The sequence below is a fragment of the Hirundo rustica genome, chromosome 8 (genome assembly GCF_015227805.2).
Source record: "Hirundo rustica isolate bHirRus1 chromosome 8, bHirRus1.pri.v3, whole genome shotgun sequence".
NCBI lineage: Eukaryota > Metazoa > Chordata > Aves > Passeriformes > Hirundinidae > Hirundo > Hirundo rustica.
Window position 1 is genome coordinate 27807197 of NC_053457.1, and position 21060 is coordinate 27828256.

At 37.2% G+C, this 21060-nt stretch overlaps 1 protein-coding gene across 1 annotated transcript; it reads left to right on the top strand.

Annotated features, from left to right (window-relative positions):
- Positions 1–333: 333 nt before the first annotated feature.
- On the top strand, positions 334–20548 carry CASP7 (caspase 7). The gene is made up of 6 exons (XM_040071143.2): positions 334–461; positions 15266–15414; positions 16283–16411; positions 16862–17037; positions 18378–18516; positions 19079–20548. Exons 1-6 carry the CDS (start codon positions 334–336, stop codon positions 19300–19302), a joined length of 945 nt encoding a protein of 314 aa, XP_039927077.1. The 3' UTR covers positions 19303–20548.
- The last annotated feature ends 512 nt before the right edge of the window (positions 20549–21060 follow it).

Genomic DNA, 21060 nt, shown 5'->3' on the forward strand with positions numbered 1-21060 from the left:
TGTATGATTATATTGTATGATTCTGTGATCTTTTACCCTAAAGTTATTTTTAATTTGCCTGCGATCTGCATTTTTGAGAGTGGTATTAGATGAGTTCCTTTTGGTAACTGCCTTGAGAAAATAGAGATGACTGAACATGTGCAACGCCACAGTGATTCATCTCCAGAAATCTGTAGCCACTCTTTCTTGAGGAGGTATTATACAATAAAACTGACTAAAACCCTCATATGTATCTTCTGTAAACCAGACCATAAACAATCTGGTTCATAGAAGTATTTCCAAAATGTCAGTGCTCACTGAGGGACACTTCCATTCTTGTACTTTTATTTATAGATGTCAGAGGATCAGCGTGGTGATCTCCTTGCTGGAGAGATGTCCGAGGATCAGCATGGTGATGAAGATGGCTCTGATCTAGTTGATGCAAGGCCAGACAGAAGCAGCAGGTTCTCACTCTTTGGAAAGTAAGTTTCTACTTGTACTCCTGTTCTTGTTGTATCAGCTGCCATGGTACCCTTTTAATGAAGGAAACATAAAAAGGCTTGATTTGGTCTTCAGTTTGCCATGTCCACAATGTTATCGATGGTCTGGATAGAAAGGTGGTTTATATTGTATGAGCTTAATGTATCTGGTCTGTGTTTTAAAGCATTTCTTTATAGTATCTCCCTCTAAGGAAGCCTATAATAGCTCCCATAAGTTTTATTTGGCAGCTAAGAGACCACCAAGTTCATTTAGCATCAATTATAGCCCCACATCTTAAACATTGACCTTTAGTGGATCTGGGAATTGAATATGCCATTAATTATCTATTTTACTGCACTCAGCTCAGCTAATCTCCAGCATCACTGGAATCCCCTGCTGGCTGTCTAAGTTACTTTAAAGCCTGGATGTGCCATCTAGGTTGTAGCACAAAGAAGCCTCACCAAGTCTAGAGATGTAACCCCTTACAGAACACATGAAAAGCCTTTTGTTTTAAGGCATAGCAGTCTCATAAGCTTACTTTCATTAAATCGTTGGGAAGCAAGAACTATTTACTGCTCGTCTGTGCTCCTGAAAATGCTGGATAAATGTGATTGGAAATGTAAAAGAGGAAAAATGAACATGCAAAGCTTATAAGTACTGTTGTATGTCAGTAAATGGCTGCTTCACATTGGATTTAGTGAGATTTTGCAAGAGATACTTAATGCAAAGTCTAATGCATTTACAGAGAGGTTTTGATTGTTTTTACTATTGGAAATTTACATTAGAGTGATCAGTATAATTCAGAGGGTACATGGCTAATATAGTTCCATTTTTGCTGTTTATGAGTTTAATAGGGGTAACAAATTTGTGAGAGAAGGGGAGATGCTTTAGTCTTAGAAGACTTGATGTGCTGTTAAGCAAAAAGCTGTACTTTCTGTCTCATCATTCCTCAAATATGTTTCATGATATGTATGTATTATTTATTGTAACAAATAGACAAATGTAACATTTGTTTCTAAATCTTGTCAAATATTTTTCAAAGATCTCTTTTCAACTTTTTAAAGTGTGGGTTTTGATATTTGATTTGGTATTTTTTATAAGAGGTGATATGCTAATACTATTACTTAATTATGCGACTCAAAGTTACTAATTTCCAAAGAAAAGGCAGTAATCAGAATTTCTATGACTTTTTTTTCTATAAGAAATTTTTCAAATAATTTGGCTATTCATCATTTGGAGGCATTCATCTTTTGGGAACTCCTTGAAGATGCAATTTGCAACGTTTTTCTTCAGAAGTAAAAAATTGCTCAGATTAAATATGAGGTAATTGAGAGAATCCAACTTAGATTTTGTAGAAAAAAAATGCATTTGAGAAATCTAACAGAGTTCCTTGAAGAAAGTAGTGGCTTCTTAAAGAGGAATGAGGTGCTTGACAATTAAGGTCTTAAAAATTCAAAGATCTTTGTCCTACAGAAACTAAAACTCTTTGGCCTGAAGGAAGGTAGGAGAGAAATGTGAGAGGATAAAGGAAGGTGGGGTCTGATCTAAAACTATGATTGTAATAAAGGAGAAAGTGAAGAGAAAATGATCATTCTTTATGCCTCGCAGGGAATCTAGGGGACATCCAATGAAAAGTTCATGCAGGTGGTTTAAAACAAGTGTTAAGGTGCAATTTTAACATAGAGCAGAATGTCACTGTAGAACAAAGCCAGGGGATATGTTGATGTCAAGATTTTAGGTAAATTCAAAAGAGATTAGATGTATGTGTGGAAGAATATTCCAGATGTTAACATCTTGGGTGAAGATGTTCCTAAGTGAGGTATCTGTGAGAATATATTCTGTTTCCATTTTGTTTTGTTTACGTTCTTCAGATTCATTTCTAGTCAGTATCAGGTACCAGTCTAGATGTACTTTTACTTGAACCAGTGTGGCTCTCTGTCCTGATTGCCAAAGCTTCACTTTGGCAGCATGAAGTAATACATCTTAAATAAAGTGTCTAGAAAGCTTTAGAGTGACTACGATTTTATTGTCCCTTTTTGTTTGTTTGTTTTATCAACCCAGTCTTTACCAGTTGTGCAGTACTCTCAATTAAATTCTTCACTGCATTTCATGTACTATTGCTTAACATATGTAAGTTCAATAGGAAAACAAGAGTAACTTGTGATGTTAAATAAGCACATTAATTTTAATTTGAGAGAACAGAGCGGTGAGAAGCTGAATTCAAAGCTGTGCAGAAAGACCAGCTGTTTCCAGTAGCTTCACAGCTGCAATTTGCCACTCTCTGGCTGTGACTGGAGATCTACCTTGTCAGAGCAGTAACTAGACTCAAATTAAATTCAAATTAAAATCTCACTCATTACCACGTATTTCTCTCTGAGAAGTCTCTGAGGCTGCCAAGGAGGCCACGAGAACAAGCCAGGATGGGAGGATTCTTCTGACATCTCAACAATTTAGGGGAATTATCTTCTACATATTTCCTTCTCTTCGGAAAAGTGCTAATACATAGCTAATGTTGGTGAGAAAAACTGTCCGGTGTGGAGAAGAGTTGGAAGAAACTTAGGATTAAATCTTCCAGCTGTGTTTGGTTCCCCTTTTTTGGGGGTTTTTTTTAGCCACTAGATGGCAGGAAGGTATTAATTTTGTGTACTGCGAAAAGAACAAAAAATTGGCTGTGTTGCAGTTGAGCAAAAAAGTTATGTTTCAGAAAACAAAACTATCAGGACACATTCTGGCAAGGCTGTGCACCAGAAAAAGTTTAAAGCATGTTTAAAGAAAGATTCAGCTAAGGATTTCAAATATGTATATTTTTTTTTTAACTAACTAATAGAATTTTTCCTGAATTCTCCCAGATTTTCCAAATACAAGTTTGGGGTTTTTTACTATGCTGTGTGTGCTCCTTTTACACTTTCAAGGCTTTAAACAAAGTCTTGCTTCTCCACAGAATGATTAAATGTCTTCATTTGTGTTTCATTGGTAGATTGATAGCAGCAAATGCATTTTAGTATCCAGGAAAATTAATGTAACATGAAATGGAATAAAATTGCAGTTGCACTGTATTAAGTAGAGCTAAGATTTCCCTTGATCCTAATTAAAGTTGGGGGTTTTTTAGAAGCTGCATCCAGAAATTCCCATGGCTTGGCAGACTTGCATTTGCAGAGTCAAAAATCCTGACTGCTCATGGGCTTTAGTGAAGAAACAATGCAGAAGAGTTTTGTTATTAGTAGTATATAGGTGCCAGTTTTATCCTAATTAAATTGCATAGAACCATTTCTTTTCTGGTTACTTTACTACTTTATCTGCTGCAGCCTTATTGTCTTGTTTTACAGTCAATATTCCCCTTCTCATCTGGAAACAGAAAACACAACTTAAATATCTATTTTAAAATCTTTACAAGTAGTTAGTTACAAATTAAAGTGTCTGATTCTGTAGTGCCCTCAATGCAGACACATGAAATGGATTGTAAGAAAATCCCACTGAGGAATTTGAGAGGTTTTGTGGAGCATGTAGTCACCAAGAATATTTTAGCCCTTAAACTCTGCAAATCCAAAATATCTGTAGGATATTTATTTCTGTCAAGCCACATCACTTTAAAGTTTGAGACTTTTGAGTAATTTGAAAGTTTCCTGGAAATGGCAGTGTGCATCTCGCCTTCTGTAGTTCAATGCTTGGAATAGTTATATGGTTAAGATATCTGACAGGTTTGTAAATTAGTATTTAGATGAAGAAGATTCATGCATATATACCTTTTCTTTTCACATGTACATTGTTTATTTGGGTTGCAGGACATCAAAGTGGGGAAGCAAAGATGTTACCAAAGGCTGTCTAACTTCATGACCCTTGTTTCAGTACAGCCATATTTCTCAACAAAAATCAACTCGTCCTTCAAAGAATAAATATTAATTTTTGATATTCATCCTCAAGTCTGGAGATGTAAAAGTTGTAGAAAGTTGTGTTTGTTTCAGCTAAGTTTTTTTGTTGTTCTTCTGTCTTTTGGGGATCTATTTTCCATCTCCTTTTCACAGTATCACATTCATTCTGAATTGGAAGGGACCCACAAGGATCATCGAGTCCAGCTCATAAGTGCCTGTATGGGGATTACCAATAGTTTATTTTTATATTGATTTGTAAAATAAGCTGTTTTTCAGGTAGAGGAACTTTTAGGAAGAACAGCTTCACAGTGATGCAGATACATATGTTTTCCAGAGTTGTCCATTCTGTTCCACGTTTTTCAGTGTCAGAATATTATAGACCATCCAAAGTAATTATTGCTAAGAAAAGTATCTCTTCTATCCTTAGCTAGACTAAAAATAGCAGGCTACTTTAAAGCAAATAACAGCTGATGAATCATTATCTGAAGTTATGTTCTGGGCTGCAACTCAGATGTCTGAGCTGACCTGTTTCAGCCTCATGTTTCCTTAATGTCTCTGAGGAAGTCACTGTGTGCCATAGTTTGTCCTGTAAATGGGTGATGATCTTTCCTTTTACTGTCACAGCTCCAAAATCTATCACAATATAATTTTAATTTAGTTTGGAGTTTGTTTGTTCTGCTTAGCACAAGGTAAATATCAATTGTTTATGTTCACCTGAAAGCACCAAACATAAAATTTCAGAAGTAATTTATGGTCTGGAAAAGTTCCTACAAAGACAATTGTAACAAGGAACAACAAGGATATTTCATTTTTATTATACTTTTTAAAGTCGGAGGTGGTTTTGGTTTGTTTTGGGGTTTTTTTGTTTCTTTGTTTTGGGGAGGGCATTGGTGGGGTTTTGGGGTTTTTTTTGTTGTTTGTTGTTGTTTTGTTAAAGCAATTTTTATTAGAGCTGGAACTCAACTTCTGGAGAGCACTGCAGGAGTATTTAATGATGAGTGGAAACTGTGGTCAGTGCTTGTACTACTCCCATAGGTGTAGTACCCATTCCTGGGTGTACCTCATAGGAAAAGCCCAAGTATCTTGAAATAGTATCTAGTCTGTATTACAAGAACTCATTGATTCACAGTCAGTATTTGTTTCCAGTCTCCTTAGAGACTTTTCAACATGAAGTACAGCAAACACTGGGTTATCCAGGAACTGCCTCTGAAGTAATCACAGTCAAGTATCCTAATGACTTTTTAGTGTAGTAATTTATTTCCTTCATTGCAGCAAACTCTGGGCTGTATCGTACAGAATTTGGAGGACAGTTATTTTGTAGAGCAGCGTTTAAGCTTTCGGAGCAATCCAAACAAATTTAAGCCAAGTTTATAATAAACCAAAACTGCTTGAGGGTAAATATGTAGGAAGTAGTTCTGTTAATTAAAGTACAGAGAGGTTTTGTAAACTATACATCTTTACATTTGTAATCTTACATCTTTGTAAACTGTGCATCTTTTGTCTACAAACTACGTGTATAGTTTGTAAACTATACATCTTAGGTACAACTAATCTTACAGTCAGTTAATAATGAATGTTCATTATTTTGCTAGAAACATTCATTGTGTAAATATTGCAGTAATGGTGGATCAGGTTTTGACAGAAGGGACGTATCACAAAGTGAAGTCTGCCGTCCCGCCTCCATCTCAAAATCAATTTTCCCGTACTCTTACATAGGAACAGAGATAGAATGAGTGATGGGAGCGTGTTTTCTGCTTGTCAGCAAAGGTAGCTCAGGCCTGCATGACCTCAGCCCGCGGGGTGATGGCTCCGGGGTTTGAATAGCCCCACAGAACAGTCCAGCGTGACCCACTGCTGACACAGGGAAATGCTGGGGCCTGAGCACACACAGCATCCTGCTTCTCTCTGCAATGTCACCCCGAGCATGGTGGGCTCCTAGCCTTAGCACCGAGGATCAGACCTGCTCCTGAGGACAAGCTGAAGCTGTTTTCAGATGCAGTGTGGAGTACCATTTGATGATGAGCCAAGGTACTGTAGAATGTTATTCACCTCCTTCCTTCTCTGCCACCCATTTGGGAAAATCATGAGTTTATACCCCAAAACAGTTTAGTTCAGCTAATCGTAGCTCCACTGGCATTTTGCAATTGCTAACCCTTGCCAGAGTGTTCTCTGAGCATGAGTGTTTGGAGGGCTTGCTTTATTTTGAGTCGTTTTTCAAGCAATCCATATGTACCTGTTAATTTCTCTGAGTACCTCTGAAGGTACTGGAAGCTTCAGGTAAAAGGCAAAAGAAGCTTCATCTCTTTTTTGCATATAATTGTCAGTTCCCTGTGTACATTATACTGCCTAGAGTATGATCATGCAAGATTTCAGTTTCCAGAACACCCATGGAAGGTATGGATGTGCAGGTTTTCTAGAAATGAGCAGAAAGCCTTTCAGCAAGCAAAATTCTTTATTTGTAAAAATTTACCTTTTGAATGTTTTTTGGCTATTATGTTGCATACAGTATTGTGAGGCCTGCATGACAGATATCATGCAGCTAACTGGGAAGCTGAATCTCAATTACAAAGTGATGATTGAGAGCTCTGTTTTACAGGCATCACACCACAAAATTGTCATGTGGGTTGTAAGTGATCCCTAAAATATTAAGTGCACAAAACTAGGGCGCTGCTACCTGTTTCTTTTCTTTTTACTTCTGTCTTCTTTTAACTGTTGTGAAATGTAGACAATATTAGATATTAGTCTGTTGATACTTTTTGTCCAAAGTGCAGCTGGCTTAATCCCAATGCACTTGGTCTGCTTCATTTGTATATAATAAATTAAATTGCAATCGTGGTTTTGATTTGAATTAGTTAAGGCCATCACTAACACATACTTAAAAAGACAGGAAGGCATATTTAGATTAACTGTCAGAACTTCAAAAGACATTTACAAAGTATGCCAGAAGTTGTAATGTGGGGCTTGTTCTTTCAAACAACTAAATTCTTTCATTATACTGTGAGTTGTCTTGGACTGTTTCTAAGTTTTCCAGGTTTTTAGGGAAGATTCTCACTCTTAACTGGAGATGGATCTGAAACTAAAAGGGAACAAAAAAGCTACGAGAGTAGCTTAGGGTCTGAAAAATATCTTATAATGAGATATTTTAAATGTGTTTAGTGTTTCAATTGATGTTAAGTAGTCATATACAGGCACTAGCAGTTTCCTCTTTTCAGGGGAACTAATGTGCAGTAATCAAAGTTAGGAATTTTTTTCTGGACTGAGATCCACTGTATACCTCCATAGTGGAGGTTTACAGTAAGAATGCAAACAATAACTTTACAAACTTAGTTTCGTGCATTTCCTTTCCAGGAGGCACCTCTCAGTAAACTAACCCACACACTCCAGACAGAAACATTGCACAGATGTACAAAATGAGAATTTTTAAATTATCCTCTACTTTACTGGACAGAACCCCAGAGTGGGTCAGGTTGGGAGGGACCACTGCTGGAGCAGGGTCATCCCAGAGCACAGGGCACAGGATTGCCACTGAGGTTGGCTCAGTTGGTTAGAACATGGGGCATCAGGTTTTGCACTACCCTCCCCCTGGAAAGAAGTCACATGATCTGCAATTGCTTTATGAGATAAGTTTGTTTAGACTTCATTTTGTAATGGAAAAACTAGGACCAAGACTTTGGGAGTTACTTTCCCAAAGTTATTCAACAGCAGAAGCACAACTCATTTTGGTTTGTTTAATGCCTTTCATCAATTTAATTGGGCAAAACATAGCTAGCATATGGTCTTAATAAATATATTTTATTCTGTGTTGCAGTCTTGGATGTGATATTAAGAAATTTAGGGAAATGCCAGGATTTCTTTAAATAAATTGAAGTGGTTTATTTTGAAAATTTTCTGTGCAACCTGTTACAGTACTGTTACATTTATTGAGAACAAAAGTACGTTTGTAGTATGATGTTGGGTTTTTGGATGAGTGAACTCAGTCCAGTCTTGGAAAGAATTTTTTAATGATAGCTTAGGTCCTTCCCAGCTCTAGTATTATCTTGATAAGTTGATAAGTTCAAGGAAGTAATATCATTGTTTACCTCTTTTCTTTTGATACTGCTACAGCAATATTTTCTGTTCAAAATTACTGTGTTTACAATTTGAAGGGCCTGTGACATGAGTTCCCACATGAACGAGGTACTGTCCTGGTAGGTTCCTAACTTTAGGTTCATTCAAGGAAAAGGCTTTGTTTCTGTTGACTTTCAAACTGGCTTTTTTAGTCAGCTGACAGTCTGATTCCAAAGATGCCCTTAAGAAGTCATGAACTAACTGGCAGTTCAAAAAGAAACTGAAGGCTAGTTAATTCCTGTGGCCCTGTTCTTGAGAACATTCATAGTCATTATTTTATTGCCTGAGCAGTCCTGGTGCTCCCAGGAGGAAAGTGGAATGTGTTCACTGGGGGCTGTGGTGTTCTGGGAAGCACACTGACCATTTCCCCTTATTCCACCCATTCCCAAAAATGACTTTCAAAGTTTAGACATTTCAGCAAAGCAATGTATCAACGGGCAAAGGCAGCACAGGCTTTATGTATCATCAATAAATATGAACTTCAGACTCCAGTATTATCAGTTTAGCATGTTTCACTGAAAATTTGAATTTCTTTAACAGACGAAACAAGATCCTGGCAGGGAACAGAAATCTAGGAACAAAGTTTTGTGTGTTTGTGTGTGTATTCATGTGTGGTATTGTGTTGTTTATCTTTGCTAATCTAAATTGCAGCTGTCAGTTTTCATGCCTTTTGTGTAAGACATCTGCCATGGTAAGCAATGCAGGTGAAATAATGTTTAAATGCTTCGTGGGGAGCTTCTATATGCCGTTTTGTATGACCACTTTTCTTCTCTATACTAAATGAAGACTTTCTATTGTGTGGAAAATATCCTGACTTCAATATCAGAATTTTTTTTCAGTTTTCTTTTGACGTCTATCTGGAATATATTTTAAAGTAACCTTCTAAGGACTGGTGATTTTGTTGGTGCTCATCTCTCGAAGCCGGCGGTCCTTTGCTAACCTTTGCTGAAAGGGAATTTGAAAGTATGCAATGCTTACTTGAACGTCCTCCTATACAATTAGTATTGCTCCTTTTTCCTCAGGAGACTCTTGTTTCAACTGTTAAACTTTTTCTTTCAATGTCTCTTCTGGCAACTAATTTGCAAGCCCTGAGTATGCACTTTCAAAAGCACTGTGATACAGTTTTAGTATTTGGTCAAGACCTTGTAGTTTAGTCTTTGTCCCACATAATTTATGATTTCTGATTTTTAACAGTAAAGGAATATTCATTTTTATAAAAGACAGTTCAACTAGTGACACATTCTTCTTGTCCAGAAATGTTGCTGTTCTGCCTACCTGATGCAATATTAATGGAAAAAGGCAACGGGATAATCTGTTATTTGCATGCAGTTCTAAATCTGTGTGACGCTGCCAAAACAGATCTGACAAAGAACAAAGAGTCTGGCTTAGAGAACTTGAGATCTAAAAAGCTCTAGTCAGATTTAACAAGTGTCTTTTGCTTGATATTGCCAACAGGGTTCAAGATTAAAAAAAAAACAACATTCAAAGTGGGGAGAGTGTACAGTAATTAGAGGTGTTTTAAATACAGTGAAATTAGACTGGATAAAGGTCTTAAAGCTGAATTAAAGTATTAAAGCTGGTAGTTTGAAGAGAAGGTTATATAGAAGTAAGAGATCTTAATGGATGATCATCAGAAAGCATCAGACATATGAATTATGGAGGTATCAGACCACTAATTATTGAGGCTAAGGCAGAAACATAGAACAAAATGTTGAACCTTGTTTTGGCTAATTTATAGATTCTTTTTCCTGTTCATTTTTTTATTATTAATAACTAGATTGATCTCCAGCACACTCAGTTTTACTACACGTAGCTTAGTGACGCCTTGTGAATTCAAAAACAATCTCATTTGCATTTTCACTGGTTTTTGTCTATCCTTTCACTCTCTTTTTAAGTAAATAAGTCTAGTCCAGGATTTTCCCCCAGGAGAGCAAACAGCATTTGTGGTGAGCAGTAGTCACAAACATAACTTATACTGTGCATGCAACAATGGAAGGAGTTGGGGGGGTTTTAGACAGAAAGAGCAGCATAAGAGCCACACAAACTGCATTAAAATAAATCAGCAATATAGGCTGTGTAAGTTTCTTTAGAGGCCTTAGAACTAATGCATTGTCCCATGCATTCCACAATAATGTAACTTAGTGGGAAACTTATTCAAAATAAGCCTGTAAAGAGGTCAAAAGTCCTAAAGGAAACATCTTAGTTGTTTGTAATAAATTAAAGAGCATTACAATTTAAGATACCTTTCATCTCACAACACTTAAGTGTGTGAAAGTTCTGGTGGGTGCCGATGGATTACCTGAGAATATTTGTACTGTCCACTGCTCTAATCTTGCCTAGACTCAACAGAAAGGCTGAGAATGTGACAGAAACTAGAGTAAAACTATTCACCAATGCCAAAAAAGCATTTGGACTCCAGAAGGAATCCTGAAGTGATGTGTTTTGCAAAGACACCATGTTTGTAAGGGAAAAATTTCTTTTTACCAAAAACGTGTTATGCGTTATTCAAAAATTATATTGCACATTGTATAAAAGAAGGAAGCCAGAGTAAAACTGCCTTGATGTTTTGAGATATTGCTTATCAAGGAAAGGCGAAATTACTGAACTGCATAGAGCAGAGTAAGACACAGTTCTCTCCTTTTCAAGTGGGTTTACTTCAAATAGAAATGAATGGAATCAGTGTGGCCTTTTCCACCTAACTCTGAATGTCAGCTCCCTTAAATTAAATAGTATAGAATTGTAGAGTTTTGAATCTGCTTACATTTTTCAGTGCAGCAACAAAAGGCCCTAATTTTCCTGGGAGTGAAGGGGACTATAGCTTTTTTTTTTCAAAACCTAGATATTCCTCTGTAATATCATTTTTAGAGTTTAAAGTTTTAGAGTTTTTGAACAACTCTCCCTGGAAAAGAACAGTCACTTAAATTAAATAGCCAGGCAGAGGGGTAGATGAAGATTAGACTAATAAAGACAGTGCTCAAGGTAGCCTTTGTCCTGCACATGGATTCTTAATGTGTTGGTATGTCACACTAATATATGGTACCAGCAAAAACTGAGGAAGGTGCCAGTAGAAAGGAAGTCAAAGGAGAGAAATCACAGCTGCTGAGACACTGCTTTGCTTTATTTTATAACTAATCTTTAGGTATCATTAAATGTTGTCGGTGATATTTTTATCCTTAATACTTGAACCCAATTGAAACAATAATTTATTCCAGTATAAGAGAAAATAAGGGTTTTTTGTGATAAGTAGCAGTCCTTGAGACGATCAAGTCCCCTCCTTATGCAAGTGAGGTATCTCCATGGACTTTGACAGAATTTTAGCCACTCATGCTGATAAGACACTTGACTCCTACCATTTAAAAGTTCAGTAACAAAATGACAAACAGAATAGAAAACTTTAGTTTTATATTTGAAAAATGAGAAGTTGATAATAATGATTTTCTCAGGGTTGATACTGACCGAGTCTAGGCTTGATGAAATCACATTCCCAAATATGCTGTTGACAAGCCTAAGACCTGGATTTAGAGATGGTGAGGGTTAAAATTTTCAGGTTATATGAGAGTGCCAGAGCGGGGTTTCAGTTTTGCTGAACTTTTGACCAAAGGGAGCGAACATGAAATACGTGACAGCAATAATGGGGAGAATATTTCTGTGTGAGGAATAACGGCACAGCTGTAATTAAGACCTGAAGAATGAGTAAACAGTCATGAAATTCAACTTTCTCATTAGTCCAGGCAAGTTTGAATCCCAAAAGAGGGAAATTAAAGACACTAGATGTCAGAGAAGCAGAAAGAAATCAAGCAGAGGGCACATAGTTTAAAACATTTTATAACAGCATGTAACTAATCTGTGGAAACCCTTTTGGACAATACAGCAATTAGGAAGCTTAGTAAGAACTGCAGTAAACATTTATATTAACGGGTGTACAGTTCAAAGTTCAGGAAAAAAGACTTAGGCTTCCAATCATAAGCCAGCCTGTCACTGACAGGAGTTTTCCCTTAAGGCCTGATTATTACTTATTCATAACTTTATTATTTATCATTACAAGGTCTGATTTACCTTGTTGGATCTGCAAAGTTGGGCATTATACTGTCAGTGCAGTCCACTCAGGCAGTTCCCATATTGTGCTACATTGGCACAGGAACCAGGATCTTCAAAAAAGAATTTCTGTCTGGACTGCAGGTCCAGGCTAAGTGTAATCCACAGCCTTTGCTCCCTTTTCGTTCAGTTTGGACTGATGCCAGGAGATTTCTGGAACTTTTTATTGTCTGCCGGTAAAGAAGTGATAGGCGTAACCATGCTGGGGTTTTTTAGTATCTCATTAACCTGTTCAGCTTGGGAGGAATCATTAGGATAAAACCACAGTGTCCTCTGTAAAGGAATGGGGAAATGTGCTGCCAAGGCTTGTCTGTGGGATTTGCCATTGACTGGCACAGAGCTTGTGGCTGCTTTGGAGAATTTCAGCCGCAGGAATTACATCCCTTAAGCTCACGAGTATTTCTGCATGAATGAGTGCAAACTATTGAACTTGGGAGTGAAGTGGTTTCAGAGAACTTGCTTGGCTGCATTGCTGTGCCACTTAACCCTTGCTGCTGTTTTCAGTGAGGCTTTTTGAGGGCCAGCATGGCTGCCTGATGTCTGGGCTAGAGTTAGGTCACTTCCAGCATTTTGGAAGAGCAGACAGTGCAAATGTGATACAGCTCAAATGAGTCCATCCCTGAGTGTTGGCAGCTGTTCATGGGTTGGACATAAACAGAAATGTGTGCACAATCCCCTTGAAAATATCTTACTGTCTGTAACAGCCACTGTTGCCTAAACTACTTTTCCAGGAAATCACTGAAGCCAGATAAATCTGTAGGAACTGGAATCTGTGGAGGATCTGGACTGGAGGCTGAGGAAATGCCTCTTGATGGACCTGAGTGGTTATTTGTTGCTCTGAAATTTCTTTTTCTCTCTTGGACAAAGAACTGTCTGGAGATGGAGGAACAGGGAGAATTTTAGGCTAAAATAAGAATCTGAGATCTCTTTGAAAGTCAAATGTAATATCAGTATCATACAGGTCTGACTAATTCTTTAAATGAATTAGTTAAGAATTGGTTAAAACCTTCTTGACACAAAGCATATTTAATTATTGCTTTCAGAGCACTCAAGAAGCATATGAATTTGTCAGGAAAAAAAACCCCTGTATTTCCAGACATAATTCTCAAGTAGATACGGTTCAATATCTTGTTTTTCAGTCTCTAAGGGAGGCCTAAAAGAGGACATGATATTAAGATGGTCACATGTAAAAAGAGTATAATGAAAGCCTGCCAGGTACAGCTATTTAATTTGGCCCTTTATAATACAACATGACGGCACTCAAAGATAAGAAGCTGTTTTGAAATTGAATTGCAGTAGCATTTATACATGATGAATCATTTAAAGAAGGTTTATTATAGATTCCAATTAGCCTTGTCCTTTAGTAATAAAAAAGAGGACACAAAGCTAAAAGACAACCATTGTTAAATCAGGCAGGTAAGAAAATAGATTACCTAAACAACATTTAATCAATTCATAGCAATCTCATGTCTACAGGTTATTATTGAAGCAAATAAATTAATAATTCTTTAGGAAGATGTCAGAATGAGAATAGTGAAAACATTTCAATGAATTGAGATTATAGGAAAAATCTAATTTTGTTATAACCAAACTGTATTATACAGTTCTTTGTGCTGAGAAAGTAGTTTATATTTTCCTCTCAGACATCAGCAATAAATACTATTGGAAGCTGGATGCTGGAACAAATAAGAGAGGTGTCAATAACTTCTTCTGCCCTTTCCTGAGCACTGTTTTTAAGTGGGCTAGCTACAAATCTTGCTTATAATTCTGAGATTGAATCAGGCTCCTTATGGGCTCTTACTGGCTTCAGTTCTGCTTGAGGAAATCTTAACCACACCTGAAGCCTGCTTGGACCAAGAAGTCCGCCTCTAAAAGCAAGTACTGCTGAGTTCCTCTTTCTTGTACATCAGGTGTGCATGCTAGCTGTAATCGATTCGGTGTTAATACTTTATTTAGATTAAATCTGACAGTAATGTCTGTGCTATCCCTTGGTATCTCTTTCTAATCCAGTGTCAGACTCCTGTACATAGCAAAAAGATCAGTACATGGTCATATAACCAGAGAAGATTTATTAATATAATCCATTAACATAATTGTTATAATAATTTGATTTGCTTTTTCTTAGGTTTTATGTGACATGTCGTTCAGGTATCAATGATTACATTGAGGTGTGCTTGTGTTTTTACATAGGTTCAGACTGCTGTTTGGCAGACCAAATTAACATGTGACTTGTTCACATCTGTAACCTTTGTCAGTAGAAACTACCTACTGCTTTAGTCTTAACCTGCACAGAATTTAGGGGTGATTCAGTAAACTAATCTCATCACACAGTTGGGTAAACTGCTTATCTTCATGTTCCTGGAATAGCTATCAAGGGAAATCTGTCCTTACATTAATTACTTATAGTAAAAGTAAAATATATCCAGAAACAGTTTGCAAAAGGTTGCTGCCAGCCTCACTTCCTGTAGTTTGTTTTATCTCTGTGTCAGGATCTGTGTGTTGGCTGTTGGCTGCAGTTCACTCCAGAGTTATTTCACCTCGTCAGAATCCATCCACACACAGTAATCACTTCATGGAAATCACAAGATCTTCATGCCTCGATCCAAAATATAAATGAAGAAAACAAATATTAGAGAAGGAGAAACATTGGGCAGGGCTGCACAAATGGTTTGAGTTACGTAAATAGGCCGTGCATGTGACTGGTCACTAACAATAATTTCATTTGGTTCGCCTAGAAAAAGGAAGAATGGAGAAGAAGAGAAGCCAAAATCCTCTCTCAGTAATCAATACCGAATTGTTACACCCACATTCCAGTACAATATGGATTACAAGAAAGTTGGCAAATGCATTATTATAAACAATAAAAATTTTGAAGACAAAACAGGTAATGTTCTTTCTTTGATGATGCTCATTACGGACCATAGAATTTTTATACATTCTTTAATCAATAAGTATTCTATTTTTAGGACATGGAATTTAAAAGAATGTTTTTATATTTTTGAAAAATAGTTGTTGCTAAAACTTTTCCTGTTCTCTAGCACTTATGTTAGAGTGGCTCTTTTCAACATCTTTTCAGTTTATGTCTCAGAGACCATGTCTCCTGGCTATACCAACTTGAAACCAAACCTTTGTTCCAGAGTTTAAAACTATGTTGTTAAAATTTGAACTTTGGCATCTACAACCCATGTTATAAATTCTCTGTCCCTGAGCTACAGCTGTGAGCTACGAAAGCTAATAGCTGTAGGTGTGCTCTGTTCACACTCCTGCATTTAACTTTCCAGACCACATGTGGTTTCAAGGTAGACAAATACTTGTGTTATTATCAGGCTTGTAGGATTTTTCCTGTACACTTGGCAAACACAGTAAGTTGTTCTCCCCAAAGATTCTGTATCAGTTCCTTTTACTGGGTATAATAGGAACACTTTTCAGCAGGTTTTCTGTGGGGTGCTTTGTGCCTGCATTGCACTGCATAACCAGAAGGAGATGGATCATCCTTAGAGATACTGAGTTGCAAGGTGCTGGGGGAACGCCAGCATTTTTCAGGATAAGATATTATGTGTTAACACTGAAGGCAGCATTATTTTTAAAATCTCACAATTTGTTCTCAGAGCTGCTAGAGGATTGTTTTAAAAACATGTCACCGAGACATTGTTGAAGTTTATCAATTACAAACTTAAACATTTGCCTTTGGACACGTGAATCATTTTGAGCTGTACCACTTGCAGTCAACCATGTTCTTTGTTTTCTGGCAGGAATGGGCACTCGCAATGGCACTGACAAAGATGCTGGAGATCTGGCTAAGTGCTTTAAAAACTTAGGGTTTGAGGTTCATATATACCATGACCGAAGCCGCGATGCTATGGAGAAAGTACTGAAGGAAGGTAAAAATTCAGAATCGGAGAATAATTTAGAGGGGAACAGACCTTTGGAAGTCACAGCAGGTTTAAAGTAGAGCAGATTGCTTAGGCCCCACATGTACAATTTTCTCTATGGGAGGATTTATTTTCGGAATGGACTGGGCTAAATTGCCCACCTCATCCCCCAACATCAGTTCAGAAATGCAAGGTGTTCTTGTGAAGCACTCGTCCTGTGCGTTAGGTGAAGAGTCTTGTCATATTAGATAAGGAGTTCAGCCCGTTGATTCCAATGGGCTAAACTCAGAGTCGAGTGAAGGATGCATCCATGTACTCAAGGTACTCATCACACTGTAAAAGATGATCCACTCCTTCTTATGCCTGACAATAGTAGCTCAGTGTATATTTAGTGCTTGCTAAATATAATTTCCATTTAAAACGCAGCTTCCTTTTGACTCAGAAGCGTTTGCCTTGTAGCTGCCGAGGAGAACCACAGTGATGCTGCCTGTTTTGCCTGTATCCTCCTAAGCCATGGGGAAGAAGGGCTCATCTATGGCACAGATGGACCCATGGCCATCAAGAGTCTGACTGCACTGTTCAGAGGAGACAAGTGTAAAAGCCTTATAGGCAAACCCAAACTGTTTTTCATTCAGGTAATAGCCCTAAGGTAAAAAGCATCCTACTGCTGCAGCAGTGAAAACAGGCTCTGTTGGTTGTCTGCCCTAGAAAGACCCTGTAGCTTGACTTTCTGAATGTTGCTGGAGGTTTTGTGGAAAAATGTGTTGAGAGAAGTTGTCTATGGGTAAATTTTTTTGTTGTTGTTTTTAAAAGATAATTTATATATGAGATTCACAGGTGTTAACAATGTTATCATTGTAATTTTTTACATGGTTTCTCTTGGTAATATATGAATTTCAAAACGGAAAGATAAGCTCACTTCTGTGCAGACAGAGCTAAGGAGAGTACATGATTTTCAGTAGGAATAATACTGTCCAGGTCTCTTTGAATTAAGGCTGCTTCTGCAAATTACTGCTAGAAGAAACATTTTTCTTTTCCTTAGTAGCATAAAAATTTGTATTGCACTTCTAAATTAGCATGTAATTAATTGTATATTGTTAAGCTTTTAAAGACAACTGTTTCAAACAGCATTAACTGGCTTATCATGGGTCTGAATTCTCTTTTTTCCATAATACATAGTATTATTTACATATAAGAGTTGCAGCAGATGTGGTTTTCCCTAGGCTATTCCTTCAATTAATCCTCATCCTCAAAGTGAAAACTGTTTTAGACTCTTAATACTACTGAAGTGATGTTTCTTCTAATTAGGCTTTTGAAATGGTTACTTTATAGACTTTAAAATTATCTTAATAAAGGCAACCATCCCTGTTATATAAGCCAGTCAGACTTGTTCTTTTGCAAGGGCTGTCAGTCAAAGCTACTGATCAAGAGCTGAAAATTACCCACCCGGACCATTGTCCCAGTGTGCTCTTTAGCTAAACCCATGATTAAGAGAAAATTAAGAATCAAAGAGATAGATGGAAAAATATTAAAAATGCAATATACTTGTAATGGGTGGTCAAACACTAGAACAGGTTGGTCACACTGTGGAGTCTCCACCTGTGGAATCCGCTGTCAAGAAATTGTCCAGAAGTCACACTGGACACGGCATTATGTAATAATTGAGTGCTGAGGATGACTTTAGACTGGTGAAAGTAATCCTGGTCAGAATAAACCAAGGCTGACATGGCACTCGTTGACAAGCTTGTTGATGCACAGCCTCAACCCCTTTGCCTCCCTCTACCTACCGGATGTGTACTTTTTGGAAAGGGGAAGCTAGTAACTTTATCACTGAACTATTAGATATCCCCCAGAACTGCATCTCTGCTTTTAATACATGCAAAGTACTGATTAGAACTGAATCCATTAAAGAATTTTGATTAATTGTAATTGTTATAACAATTGGGTACATTCTATTTATATTCTCTGCTTTCAGGCCTGCAGAGGCTCTGAATTTGATGAAGGCATACAAACTGACTCTGGACCTGCCAATGACACCCTGGAGACAGATGCCAACCCGAGATACAAAATCCCAGTAGAAGCAGATTTTCTATTTGCTTATTCCACAGTGCCAGGTAAGGGAGAGAGTCTTAAGGAGGGAGTAGAAGCCTGAAAACTCACCATCCATAGTGACTGGATTGGAGATGGATCCCTGTGGAATCCTTTGAATTCCTCAGGAGAATTCCCAGGGCCTTGCCCTGGAAGAATATACCATAGAGTCTGCAACCTGGGCTGTACATTGTGTATCCAGCCCTTCTGCACTGGCTGTAGAGGAAAAGGGAGATTACACGTGGCAAAGGCAGTACTGTTTCATGGAATCCAGCCCTTCCATGTCCTGGTGTGTTGAATGTGTGATGAGGGCAGGAGGAGGAGTAGTTACAGCACAAAGCCTATTCTCAGAAAGGAAACCTGTGTAATTTTATTTCTTGTAAAATGCCAAAATGTAGAATGGTACATAAGCAATGTGAGGTTTGGAGAGTTAATATACATTATTCTCTACTTTAATGAAGTAGAATATGTGACACAGCTCTTAAAAGTTCAGCTTTCTGTGCGTGCATTGTTAAACTGTGCCCAGAATCTTTCACACAGAAGGGCAAAAATGACTCCATGTATTTTCTTCCTTGTCTTTCCTGTCAGGTTATTACTCCTGGAGAAATCCTGGAAGAGGCTCCTGGTTTGTGCAGTCTTTGTGCTCTGTGCTAAATGAGCATGGGAAGCAGCTTGAGATCATGCAGATCCTCACACGGGTCAACTACGTGGTGGCCACGAATTTTGAGTCCCAGTCTGACGATCCTCGCTTCAGTGAGAAGAAGCAGATTCCCTGCGTGGTCTCCATGCTCACTAAGGAACTTTACTTCTGAAAGTGCATCTTAATGCAGCCCATGGTGAAAGGTCAGGGTATGATTTTGGGTGGAGATGCGATTATCAACAGGAGTAACACATTTTTAATAACAGAAATGTAATAACGCTAGATTTTTATGTTGTATGAGCTGGGGTATCTGATGGGTGGACAAAATGCAATATTTTAAAGAAGATGTGGGCCAGCCTGACAGCTATTACTAGTTACTGTGTCTTGGTTTCCCTTAGTGTGGCTGTCATGATTTATGGCTACTGAAGATGTTATGAGTCAGTGACCCGTAAAGTTTGTTCCCAGAAAGCAGATTGTAAATTAAGAATAAAATCAAAAAATCTTGAGACTCCTCCTCGCTTACTGCTAGCTCATGGAACCATAAACTCCTTAGAAATTTCCAAAGATCATCATATTATGGGTATGTCCAGTAATAAAACAGTTTATAGCTATTTAAAAAGGGTGTTTCTTAGTCTAATATATTAATTTCCTTTTAATGAACAATATTAATGAAGGCTAATGGTTGCTCTGTGCTCAATCTGGAAGTCAGTTTAGTCATAATTCTAGAATAAGATGAATGTATTAAAAAATCAATATTTTTAGATTATTTATCTGAACAGCATAGAAATGTAACAAATAGAACAATCTAAATCTTTGTGAAAGATTGGCAAATTTTACTTGTAATGACACCATATTAAAGTGCCATTGTAAAGATATTTTGCCTTGCACATGACAATTGACTGAGAGAACAACCTGAAACAGTGGTATTGCAGTTCTTCTGCTTGCAGAAATAAGAATGTCTGCTTGTTGATTCAGAACTTTTGAACCATCAGAAAGTTAATGACAAGGTTTTATTGTAAAACATTAAAATTTAATGTTGAAAAGGTAGAATTATATGTTCCAGTAACAAATGTATGTTTTAGATTTAACTTATAGTTGTGAGGAGTTTTGCCAAAACTGGAAATGCTTACTTGAATCAGAAACCAGAAGTGCCTTCTTAGTTACTGTATGGTCTTGATTTTGTGTTTTAGAGTTATGTTGGTGATTTTTATATTTCTACTTTTTATATTCACTTTAGTTGGTAGCTAGATCAAAAAGTAAGTTTAATGATTTGGTTAAACTGATAAAGGATTAGTTGTTCACTCTTTTCCCAGTTAATGCACTCTATACAACTTGCAATCTTCTGAGAAAATAAGTGCATTAAAGTGTATTAAAGCCAAGTCATTATTAAAACTAAATGTATTAAAACCAAATCATTAAGTTTATTTTCTTACAAATACTGTGACATAGTGAGACATATATTTTTTCATAAGTCAAATTTACAGTTTGAATTAAATAAATTGTGCTTTATGGACATATTGAGCATGGTATCAATAAAGACCTTTTTTAAAAATTTCTTTTTTATATCTGCATGTTTGTCACTCGATCTGGTGAAGTAAAAACCAACCAAGATATATCTCAGTCCCTTTCTCTTTAAAGAATGCAGGAAGGTCTCTGGCACCTTTTCAGGAGGTTTACAGTGCCAGTGGAAAGGTAGATTGGAAAAGTAATTTGGCTTTGGATGACTTGGGTTGGACAGGCCATGTCCTCTTTTGGAGTAAACCAAAGTTAATGGAATCTTGCCCTTTATACAGTAAATTGTACAGTGCTCTAGCAGTGCATGTGAAAGTGTTGTCCCTGTTGCTTCTGCCATATAGCTCCATCTTAAGCTATTTTCTGGAATTGAGGATACTCCTGGTTTGCAGGTATATTCTTAATATACCTGTATATT

What these genes read in the sequence shown, in the direction of transcription:
- CASP7 (XM_040071143.2), top strand. Translation starts at nt 334, where the DNA reads ATGTCAGAGGATCAGCGTGGTGATCTCCTTGCTGGAGAGATGTCCGAG. An exon ending in AAATTTTGAAGACAAAACAG is followed by an intron (nt 15,415 to 16,282) that starts GTAATGTTCTTT and finishes GTTTTCTGGCAG; the next exon opens with GAATGGGCACTCGCAATGGC. An exon ending in CCAAACTGTTTTTCATTCAG is followed by an intron (nt 17,038 to 18,377) that starts GTAATAGCCCTA and finishes CTCTGCTTTCAG; the next exon opens with GCCTGCAGAGGCTCTGAATT.